General features: G+C 42.7%; 1 protein-coding gene across 2 annotated transcripts in view; it reads left to right on the top strand.

The window, feature by feature from the left end:
- Positions 1-10165, top strand: part of LOC122330267 (receptor activity-modifying protein 3-like) — a 16502-nt gene extending 6337 nt beyond the window's left edge. Inside the window, exons 2-4 of one of the 2 annotated variants that reach the window (XM_043227153.1) lie at positions 4477-4506; positions 5340-5499; positions 8281-10165. In XM_043227153.1, coding sequence (XP_043083088.1) covers positions 4477-4506; positions 5340-5499; positions 8281-8536 — 446 coding nt within the window. In that variant the 3' untranslated portion in view covers positions 8537-10165. Of the gene's footprint in view, positions 1-4473; positions 4507-5339; positions 5500-8280 lie in introns of both variants that reach the window. The other variant, XM_043227152.1, reaches the window with a different exon arrangement.
- The last annotated feature ends 2335 nt before the right edge of the window (positions 10166-12500 follow it).

A 12500-nucleotide genomic window follows, 5' to 3' on the forward strand; every position in this document is an offset into this window, starting at 1 on the left:
AGAAAACTGCGAAGGCAAATCAGATGCAGGTCCATTACGAGGCGCAGGAACACATTTAATTCCAGATTGAATTGAGGCTGTGATCCAGCAGCGTGTTTAGTGAGCACGACTCGTCAGTGTGTGTGACGCTAATTCAGAATGACCGCTACATCGCTGCGATGCACCCACATCATCACACACACACACACACACACACACACACACACACACACACACACACACTAATGCTGTTTTTATCATCAAATAATCACCCGGTTGAGTTTAATAGCTCTCGTTGTGTTTTTGCTCGCAGTGGACGGAGCTGTTGCCATGAGAACACACATTATAACCTCCTTCATTTTTATATAAATATCCATATGGTGCAAACACAGAAGTTGACGGAGGAGCAGAGATATTGATGTGAAGCTGGTTTTGAGGAGCTTGTTTAACTTTCAGAGTTGTGATGGAGCAGGTTTCTCATCTCATTCTCACTTTAACCAGAAAAACAGACTTTCTGAAGTGGAACAGTTCATTCAACCTTTATTAAACTAAATATCATTATTTTGAATAAATGCATTCTGAAGATGTGATGTAAACAATCAAACAGATTTAAATAGTTAATAATAAAGTGCAGAAATCTGATGTGTGACGGACAAATATGATCACATTAAGTTTATTAGATGGTTGATAATGTTGATAAGGTGATAAGGTGGTTAAATTTAAATATATACATTGTTTGTGCAATCATTTTACAATGAATCATCAAATTAATGTCGAAACAACATAAAGATGGTATATTAATATCTTTAGGGTATCACTAAAACCAGTAACACTGATAATAATACTACTAATATCTATGAAATAGTTCATTTTCCCTAATATTTAACCATTCAACATTCCAGACCTATTCATTTTTATATTTTTATATTTATTGATCAGTTGATTAGACTTAATAATAATAAGTTAATTTCATATTTAGCTACCTGTACCTTTTATACAGAAATGAAATAAAGTTGTGGAAACACTAAACTCTAAATGAAATGTAAACGAGTCCTTAACTGTACAATCGATTTCCCCTTTGTTTTTGTTTTTTATAAACACACATCATAACAGCTGGTTATTTGTTTATTTGGCAGCTATCACTTTAAGAGCTGCCTCTGCTGAATGTGACGAGACATTTATGCTTTCATATGAAATGATACAGGCTACAACGAGAAAATTCAATCATCATTTTATCACCAATGTTCTTCTGAAGAAGTTCTTCCTCGTCTCCTGTACCGTTTCCAGCTCGTTAAAAATTCTCCTGTTTGATGTGCTCATAAAGACATACTGCATATAAATAAATGCATACACAGAAGCAGTAGCCCTAGCGTTTGACGTTTGTCTTAATCACCTGAATCAAACAGAGTCTTTTAACCCAGTCCTGATCCCAGAATGCATTGCTCTGATGATGGACAGCGTCTCAGAGCTTCTCCAGGGAAACTCAGCAGCTCCTTGAAGCCTTTGAACATTATCACGGTGCTCGAGTCTGTGTCCGGACGCAGGAAGCCACTAAATTTAGCACAATAACAGTCAAGTGTTTTCAAGGCCTGAACTGGTGACACAATTAAACCCGAGCGACTCGATCAGACCGGCTGTATTACAAGAAGAACTTACATGATGTTTGACGTGAACAAGATTTAGAAACACCATGCTGACTTTAAATGTGTTGTCACTGGATCTGATGGGTCTTTATTATGTAAGATGGTCTTATAGAAGCTGTCAGAGATGAAGCGGGGGTGTGATGTTGTTGAGCTAGGAATCTACTGGGGCCTGTATTAACTGTCTCTGAACACAGTTTGAGTTAATGTGCGCGTGTGCCGTTAGCGTGTGTGCTGTTAGTGTGTGTGCCGTTAGCGTGTGTGCTGTTAGTGTGTGTGCCGTTAGTGTGTGCTGTTAGTGTGTGTGCTGTTAGTGTGTGTGCTCTTAGTGTGTGTGCCGTTAGTGTGTGCTGTTAGTGTGTGTCCTTAGTGTGTGTGCCGTTAGCGTGTGTGCCGTTAGTGTGTGCTGTTAGTGTGTGTGCTGTTAGTGTGTGTGCCGTTAGTGTGTGCTGTTAGTGTGTGTGTTGTTAGTGTGTGTGCCGTTAGTGTGTGTGCCGTTAGTGTGTGCTGTTAGTGTGTGTCCTTAGTGTGTGTGCCGTAAGTGTGTGTGCCGTTAGCGTGTGTGCCGTTAGTGTGTGCTGTTAGCGTGTGTGCCGTGAGCGTGTGTGCTGTTAGTGTGTGTGCCGTTAGTGTGTGTGCTGTTAGTGTGTGTCCTTAGTGTGTGTGCCGTAAGTGTGTGTGCCGTTAGTGTGTGTGCCGTTAGCGTGTGTGCTGTAAGTGTGTGTGCCGTTAGCGTGTGTGCTGTTAGTGTGTGCTGTTAGTGTGTGTGCCGTTAGTGTGTGCTGTTAGTGTGTGTCCTTAGTGTGTGTCCTTAGTGTGTGTGCTGTTAGTGTGTGTGCCGTTAGTGTGTGCTGTTAGTGTGTGTCCTTAGTGTGTGTGCTGTTGTGTGTGTGTGTGTGTGCTGTTAGCGTGTGTGCCGTTAGTGTGTGCTGTTAGTGTGTGTGCTGTTAGTGTGTGTGCTGTTAGTGTGTGTCCTTAGTGTGTGTGCTGTTAGTGTGTGTGCCGTTAGTGTGTGCTGTTAGTGTGTGTCCTTAGTGTGTGTCCTTAGTGTGTGTGCTGTTAGTGTGTGTGCCGTTAGCGTGTGTGTGCCGTTAGTGTGTGCTGTTAGTGTGTGCTGCTAGTGTGTGTGTGTGTGCTGTTAGTGTGTGTCCTTAGTGTGTGTGCTGTTAGTGTGTGTGCCGTTAGCGTGTGCTGTTAGTGTGTGTGCCGTTAGTGTGTGCTGTTAGTGTGTGTCCTTAGTGTGTGTGCCGTGCCGTGTGTGCCGTTAGCGCGTGTGTGCCGTTAGTGTGTGCTGTTAGCGTGTGTGCCGTAAGCGTGTGTGCTGTTAGTGTGTGTGCCGTTAGTGTGTGCTGTTAGTGTGTGTCCTTAGTGTGTGTGCCGTGTGTGTGTGCTGTAGTGTGTGTGTGTGCCGTTAGCGTGTGTGCTGTAAGTGTGTGTGCCGTTAGCGTGTGTGCTGTTAGTGTGTGCTGTTAGTGTGTGTGCCGTTAGTGTGTGCTGTTAGTGTGTGTCCTTAGTGTGTGTCCTTAGTGTGTGTGCTGTTAGTGTGTGTGCCGTTAGTGTGTGCTGTTAGTGTGTGTGCCGTTAGTGTGTGCTGTTAGTGTGTGTCCTTAGTGTGTGTGTGCCGTTAGTGTGTGTGCTGTTAGTGTGTGTGCTGTTAGTGTGTGTCCTTGTGTCCTTAGTGTGTGTGCCGTTAGCGTGTGTGCCGTTAGCGTGTGTGCCGTTAGTGTGTGCTGTTAGTGTGTGTGCTGTTAGTGTGTGTGCTGTTAGTGTGTGTGCCGTTAGTGTGTGCTGTTAGTGTGTGTGCCGTTAGTGTGTGCTGTTAGTGTGTGTCCTTAGTGTGTGTGCCGTTAGTGTGTGCCGTTAGTGTGTGTGCCATTAGTGTGTGTGCTGTTAGTGTGTGTGTTAGTGTGTGTGCCGTTGTGCGTGTGTGTGTGTGTTAAGTTAGTGTGTGCCGTTAGTGTGTGCTGTTAGTGTGTGTGCTGTTAGTGTGTGTGCTGTTAGTGTGTGTGCCGTTAGTGTGTGCCGTTAGTGTGTGCTGTTAGTGTGTGTCCTTAGTGTGTGTGCCGTTAGTGTGTGCTGTTAGTGTGTGCTGTTAGTGTGTGTCCTTAGTGTGTGTGCCGTTAGTGTGTGCTGTTAGTGTGTGTCCTTAGTGTGTGTGCCGTTAGTGTGTGTGCCGTTAGCGTGTGTGCCGTTAGTGTGTGCTGTTAGTGTGTGTGCCGTTAGCGTGTGTGCTGTTAGTGTGTGCTGTTAGTGTGTGTGCCGTTAGCGTGTGTGCTGTTAGTGTGTGTCCTTAGTGTGTGTGTCGTTAGCGTGTGTGCCGTTAGCGTGTGTGCCGTTAGCGTGTGTGCCGTTAGCGTGCTCATCCCGCCGTCTGTCTGCTGCACTTAATATTCATGCGTCTCCTCGGGGACAGACTGACAGTCGAGCTGCTGCAGGCTGCTTTAGATGCTGGAATAACACTCACACTTTTCACCAGAACAAAAGTGCTGCCCAACTCACATGATGATTCTGGGGACAGAATAATAACTGTATAATATATAAATGTACTTGGTGAGTTTGATGTGGGTTTAAAATACAGCTAGGATTTAATCAAGTCACCTTTATTTCTAGAGCTCTTGATTCAATACAGATTGCATCTTTACAGAAATAAAAGTTAATGCCGCAAATTTAAAAAAACATTCAATTTGAGCTCTGCAGAAGATAATAGTAGAGTTCAGTGTTGATATAATTCAACTGATATGTGGTTCATAATTGTGCTTTTTTCCCTAAAATAAAGAGATGATATGATATGATATGAATCTGAGTGAATCTAAATTGAATCTAGTCCTAATCATGAACCTTTTTTTTGTTTTAGCAGTGAACATGCTGATGACGAGAGGTTTATCAGGTGAGTGTCTCTCATGTCTCAGTCATGTCTTAATCATCTCTGGGTTGAGTCTCAGTCGATTCTCAGATGTTTAGGGTTTTTTATTAAATAATGTCTCTAGCCTTAATCATGTCTCAGTCCTGTCTCAGACGTGTCTCTGTCATGTCTCAGTATGTGAACTGGGCGTCCGGTCAGAGGAGAACTGGTCTCAACTGAGTCTGGTTTCTCCCAAGGTTTTTTTTCTCCATTCTGTATGGATGGGGTTTTGATTCCTTAGCTTGCTTTGTTGGGGACACTTAACTTCTAGAGATTATCGTCAAATTGATTCCAGAGACCGTCTCTGCATTTAATAACAAATTGTTCAATCTCGTCTCAGTTGTGATTCTGTCATGTCTCAGTCATGCCCCAACCGTGTCTCTGTCTTGTCTCAATCTTGTCTCAGTTGTGTCTCTGTCTTGTCTCTGTTATGTCTGTCATCTCTCAGTATGTGGACCGACTCTCTGTTTCTGTCATGTCTCAGTCATGTCTCAGTCTTGTCTCGGTCTTGTCTCAGTCATGTCTCAGTATGTGGACTGACTCTCTGTTTCTGTCATGTCTCTGTCATGTCTCAGTCGTGTCTCTCTCATGTCTCAGTCTTATCTCAATCATGTCTCAGTGTGTGGACTGACGCTCTGTTTCTGTCTTGTCTCAGTCGTGTCCCAGTTGTGTCTCTCTCATGTCTCAGTCTTGTCTCGGTCTTGTCTCAATCACATCTCAGTGTGTGGACTGACTCTCTGTTTCTGTCTTGTCTCAGTCTTGTCTCAGTCTTGTCTCAATCACGTCTCAGTGTGTGGACTGACGCTCTGTCTCTACAGATGCAGACGCCGCTGATCTGTCCTTCACCCAGCAGCCACGGCTCCTGCAGTGCAATCAGTCGGTTCTGCTGCTGGAGATGGAGAGATGCGGAGAAAGATTCAGCAGCGACATGAATCACGTCCATCCAGACAACAGATGTAACCTCACACACTTCATCAGGTGAGTCACCATCCTCATCATCATCCTCAACAGTACTTTACACTCTAAATTATACAAATACAGGAGTCACTCGTCTCAGCTTAATTAAACATTAACGAGTCTGTGTGTGAGAGGGAGTATATATGTGTGTGTGTGTGTGTGTGTGTGTTTTTTAATTCATAAGTCAAGTCACATTTATTTTTGCAGCGCTTTATGCAGTTCAGTTGGATTCAAAGCAGAGTCACAGTAATAAACAGGAAAACACATTGTTGATGTTGCAGAGATTCATAAATTATGAAACAAATCCAATTTCAGCATTAAACAGCTCTACAGAAGACAATGGAGTCATTATTCAGATCAGTGCAGTGCAACATTTCTGATTGAAGTAATTGAGTGTAATGAGACACTTCCCATCATTTGAAGATCAATATATATGGATCATCATCTACTGAGATATGCAGTTGTGCTGTGAGGACTCGGACGGGTAACTAGTTCTCACAGATTTAATGATCTCCTGCAGGTGTTTGTAAGCGCTCCGCTGTCATTGATCAATCGGTGATCTGCTTACGTTCTTGAAGACGTTCCAGGAACTCAAAGTTCACTCTGACATGATCTTGAACTCCTTCCAGAGACTCAAGGAGTGTTTGTCATTCGTCAGCCAGTCAGATGTTGATAAACCAGAAGCACAAGACTGTTTACATGTTGATCTAGAACAGAAGCCAGCAGTTCTGTCCACATTCACTCTCGAGATGACAGTGACCCTTCACATGTCCAGATCATGTCTTTAAAATAGACAGCATTTATTCAGAATAAGGAAAAAACTGCATGTTTTCATGCACTTTTTGAGCAAGGACATGACTTAAGATATTAAGTATGTCAATAAGTATGTTATTTATACAACATTTCACTTCAAAAAAATGTTGAAAATGTTTGATTTCTCTCTGTTGACAGTATTGTCTGATTTATGGAGTAACAGAAAGAGAAACCTTTAACTCTAATGTGACAACAAAATCAAGCACGAATTATGAACTTTATCCAATAATCAGATATGTATATGTTCTGGAAATGTGTGCAAATGAGATAATACCTCATTTGCATGTTTAAGCATAATGTCTTGCCTCTGTTGATTAGAAATCTGCAGGACTCTAGGAGCAGCTTGAGCTGTAGTACTGGTCATGAGTGACTGAAACACCACCAAAACAAGGATGATAATAATGAGAAACGAGGGTTTGAGCTGGACACTGGTGAACATCAGTGACCCACGACTCACTCACACACTATTAGGTTCACCGCTGGACGTTTTATTAAGACGGATGATTAGACGGGTCACATCATGAACCCGATTACTGAGAACTTGAGGGGGACTGATTTCCCAGACTCTGGAGGAAAGAGCCTGCAGGCATCAGCAGGGACCAATCACAGCTCAAACACAGACGCTCATTTGCATACTAATCACAGGAAGCCTTCATGGTCCTCTTTAACTTCATTAATTCAGTCACTGAGGTCCAGTGTTTCAGTGAAGCCTGACCTGCTCAGATGCTTCTCAGACTGTCTTTGTCTGGTCTGGTGGAGGCTTTCTCCATGATAACATCAGCAGATGAACAGCAGGTGTGTTTTTGCTGAAGATCGTTGCTGAGGACAGATAATGAGTGCTGTGGTCCCTGATGAGCACTTTACTAACGGCTGATACGAACACACACACACACACACACACACACACACACACACACAAATTCATTCTTTCTAAAGAAAATTCAAATTCATTTATTCCTAAACATTCTTGTAATTATGTGTTTTATTTCTAATTTCACGAAAGTCACATTCTGCTTTTAATAAAAACATTACAAATAATTGTCTTTGTGACTTTATAACAATGATGTCAATGTGATTTTTTTCATGACATTAATAATTGAATTTGAAGCTGTATTGAAAATGGAATACGGTGCTAAAGAAAGGAATATGATTTAATTAAGAAAGTGAAACACTGCAGATGAGTAGAATATATTTATATAGCTCTTTTAACAACACAGATTATATCAAGCACTGATCAGAAATCAAAAAATACTGCCATATTGTCAGGAAACAAGTAATACCTTAAAAATAAAAAACAATATAATCAATATATAATATAAATCAGTGTGGATGAAATATGTACAAACCTTCAGAACAAAACTGTAAAGAGAAAAAAATATGGATTGGAATTGAAATCTACAGATGCACATAGAGAACAAAAAATATAACAATAACACAATAAAATGAGCTTTTAAATGTGTATTTTGAATGTTTTTTTTCTTCTAGTCTAAAAAAAGACATGATATGCAGCAAAATACACAGCAGTGCATGAAAAGACGCTGCTTTGGTCGGTAGAGTCTTTAATTGTCATGAAAATATCACAATAATAAGAACATAATCCGCCGAATCAGGCTTCATGTTCTTTGTGCCAGTTTTAATATCTTGTGTTTTGGACGTCGATCAGGAGGATCATATTATGATGTAAATGCTGATCTGCGTCTGAGTGAAGATGAAGAGGAAGGAACTTTATTAGCATTATAAAGCTCATGTCACGGGCAGAACTTCGGCTAATCGGAAAGATTGGTTTGAAAAGAGTCATTAAACCCTGAATGCGAGCCGTTTCTGTGGCTGACTTCCTGAAGGAAATGAGTGATCCGTTGATTGCCGTGAAAGGAAACGATCAGCTTTTTGAGTTGTATCTCAGCCAGATATTGTCCTAACAAACCATACGTCGGTGGAAAGATAATCCCCGAATCAACACTGACGCGAGGCTTCTTCTTCTCTCCTCAGAGAGTATCACGTCTTCTCGTTCTGCACGGAGATGAACGCCGAGCGCATCGGCTGCTTCTGGCCGAACCCGGCGGTGGAGCGCTTCATCATCAGCGTCCACAAGCACTTCTTCTCCAACTGCAGCCTGGAGCGCGTGGTGCTGGTGGACCCGCCGGACGACACGCTGACCCTCCTCATCCTCGTCCCCGTCGCCCTCACGCTGGCCATGGTGGCGCTCGTGGTCTGGTGCAGCAAGAGGAGCGACATTCTGGCCTAGAGCCTCCTGCCGGCCTTCTCCTGGAGGTTTTACGGTGTTTTTCAAAACGTTGCCTCTTTTTTACACACAAACTGCAAACACCTTCGCTATACTATTACGTCCTGTTAGATGTGTGTGTAGATTACGTCCTGTTAGATGTGTGTCAAGGTGATTCAGTGCTAACAGAAGATCTGTCAGGTTCTCTGGACGGACCACACGCGTCACGTACTGTACAGCTATTATTTAATGTTTTAATTAAATAACATAGATTTAGAGCATCTGTCAAAGTCAGACTGCCGTGTTTGTGGTTTTCGTCAGGTCTCTCCTCGCTCAGTGCTCGTTATCATCTCGACAGGGATTTTAGCTTCTCTGACTTGCAGGAAACGTAAGATTTTTTTCAGGACTGTTTTGATTGAATCGGACTGAAGCGGGACATGTGAACGTGTTCGAATGAGAAGGCTTGTTTTAGGATGAAGGTATTATTTATATGAGAAGGAAAGCAGTGTATTGTGTGCGACTTAAAGACACAAACAAAAGACAATAGTTTCTCTCGAGCGTCTGGCCTCGTGTTCTCCAGAAGGGCCGTGTAGAGCCAGAGCCACAGGAAGGATATAAAAGCCTTTCCCAGCGCAGACGATGAATGAGAGGAAATGGGCTGCTTACGATTTCCACTAAAAGAGCTACAGGAACCATTTTCCCTGAATCTGTGCGTTACGATGAGGCCGTGATCTTCTGGAGTCTTCGTCTGCGGCGTGTCTTCTTCTTCTGCGCAGAACAGCAGATACATCCATCATTTCTGTACTTGATAAGCATAAAAAATATTCCACCGATTCAGATCCATCGATGAAACGGGTCAGATTTCTGCGCTCAAGAAATCACGTACTGCTTGCCTCTCCTTCATTTCATTTAAATATTTAAAAAATATATATTTCTTAGATTTGGTTTAAAATCTGTTCGTCGTGAAAATAAATAAATTAGTGCTGTGAAATGATTAATCATTTGAAATGATGCATACATACAAACACATGCATGTATATATTTAAGAAAAATATATAATGTTTATATATGAAGTATAAATGTAAATATTTCCAAAATATATATACGTAATAAATATACACAGTACAGACACATATATTATTTATTTTGGAAGCGAGAAGTCTGACCTGTTTCATTGCTGACAAATATGAATCATATTAAGTTTATTAGTTTAAGTGTGTATTCCACATGGATGGAAAGTGATATGCAATTCAAAAACATACATCTTAAATTGAAGTGTTTGATTGAGGCATGATGTGTGTGTTTTGCTGTGAGCAGGTTCTGAGTGTATTATTGGACGTGGCCTCGAGTCGATGGAGAGGTTTTTTTAGCGCCTCCAGCGCTCACTTCCTGTTTACTTTAGAGATCCCACACTACTAAGTGCAAGTTCACGCAGAAACACAGCGGAGCTAATTTTAACCGGACTCACAGATTTCCGTCACATAAGTGTTTCTTCCATCATCCCGCTGTGGACGTGATGTTCATCTGGAACGCTGAATCAATCACAGCTTCTTTCCTGCTGAAGTCATGAATTATACATTCATATCATATCATACACACACCGCTTCAGTTTCTGTTTCTCTGTTAGATAATAAATGATCTGATTTATTCTGTTCATGTTTGATTCATTCTGAAGTGTTGATAGGATTCGTTCACCGCTGATTATGACGTGGTTCTTGTGGAACGGGTGGTTTTTGTCTTGAACAGGAGCTTGGGGTCGATATCTAATCATATCTAAAACATGCTCTTTTATGCGTTTCATCACTTCTCTCTGTGATGCTGAGTGACTCATCTGTCATGTTCCTGAAGAATTCATGGATTCAGCAACACATTTCCATCCAGACACTGCTGCTGTCAATCAGAAACACTCACACACACACACACACTCACACACACACACACACACACACACACACACACACACACACACACACACACACACACACACACACACACTCACACACACTTACACACACTTACACACACACACACACACACACACACACACACACACACACACACACACACACACACACACACACACACACACACACACACTCACACACACACACACACAGTAAATATGATTGTTCTTCTGCTTGTTAGTATGAATGTAGCAGTGTCTCTAATATTAGTCTCTATTGTGTCAGTGTCACAGGAAATGATGCGTCTGACGCCCGTCTGGACAGATGACACACATTCAGCTGGAAAAAGAGTTAAATAGAGTTTCTGACACTGACTTTGACCCACAGCTACTGTCTGTGAACATCACTGAGCATGTGTGGAAACAGAAAGACACACACACACACACACTCTCTCTCTCTCTCTCTCTCTCTCACACACACACACACACACACACACACACACACACACTCTCTCTCTCTCTCTCTCTCTCTCTCTCTCTCTCTTCTCTCTCTCTCTGTCTCTCTCTCTCTCTCTCTCTCTCTCTCTCTCTCTCTCTCTCTCTCTCTCTCTCTCTCTCTCTCTCTCTCTCTCTCTGTCTCTCTCTCTCTCTCTCTCTCTCTCTCTCTCTCTCTCTCTCTCTCTCTGTCTCTCTCTCTCTCTCTCTCTCTCTCTCTCTCTCTCTCTCTCTCTCTCTCTCTCTCTCTCTCTCTCTCTCTCTCTCTCTCTCTCTCTCTCTCTCTCTCTCTCTCTCTCTCTCTCTCTCTCTCTCTCTCTCTCTCTCTCTCTCTCTCTCTCTCTCTCTCTCTCTCTCTCTCTCTCTCTCTCTGTCTCTCTCTCTCTCTCTCTCTCTCTCTCTCTCTCTGTCTCTGTCTCTCTCTCTCTCTCTCTCTCTCTCTCTCTCTCTCTCTCTCTCTCTCTCTCTCTCTCTCTCTCTCTCTCTCTCTCTCTCTCTCTCTCTCTCTCTCTCTCTCTCTCTCTCTCTCTGTCTCTCTCTCTGTCTCTCTCTCTCTCTCTCTCTCTCTCTCTCTCTCTCTCTCTCTCTCTCTCTCTCTCTCTCTCTCTCTCTCTCTCTCTCTCTCTGTCTCTCTCTCTCTCTCTCTCTCTGTGCTGAATCTCCATCATGGGTTATTAATGTAAGGGATGTAGTAGTAGATGATGTTTGTCCATCTCCTGTGATTGTGAAAGATCATTGTGAGGAAATGAAGAGTAAGAGTGTCTCTGATGAAACCGGACTCTCAGATGACCTCCATCTGAGACTGAGAGCCGGAGGAACAATAGTGACTGAGTCCCTGACAGGAGACCGATCCGGTGAGAGGGATCTGCGTCGGTTCATATCACTTTGACCTTTGACCTTTACTTCTCCAGCATATCAGTGATTCCACCGAACGCTGGCGTGTTGAACCAGTGAGGATCATCACAGCGACTGAACACCAACACATTCTACTGATTATTAACTTGACTTATAATCACACACACACACACACACACACACACACACACACAGACACACACACACACACACACACACACACACACAGACACACAGACACACACACACACACACACACACACACACACACACACACACACACACACACACACACACACACACACACACACACACACACACACACACACACACACACACACACACACACACACACACACACACACACACACACACACACACACACACACACACACACACACACAGACACAGACACACACACACACACACACACACACACACACACACACACACACACACACACACAGACACAGACACACAGACACAGACACACACACAGACACAGACACACACACACACACACACACACACACACACACACACACACACACACACACACACACACAGTTGTTACTTCTAATTTGTGCTGTATTTATGACTAGTTTTAGTTTTTATGTTACTAGAACACGTTTCTCAACACTTCACTGAACTCTTCGCACATCTTCAGTCTCTGTGGGTGAAGCTGCTTTCTTTATGTGCTAGAGCAAGCCGGTTTTCACATTTACATACTGTTTA

This window comes from Puntigrus tetrazona, chromosome 24 (assembly GCF_018831695.1).
Source record: "Puntigrus tetrazona isolate hp1 chromosome 24, ASM1883169v1, whole genome shotgun sequence".
Lineage (NCBI taxonomy): Eukaryota > Metazoa > Chordata > Actinopteri > Cypriniformes > Cyprinidae > Puntigrus > Puntigrus tetrazona.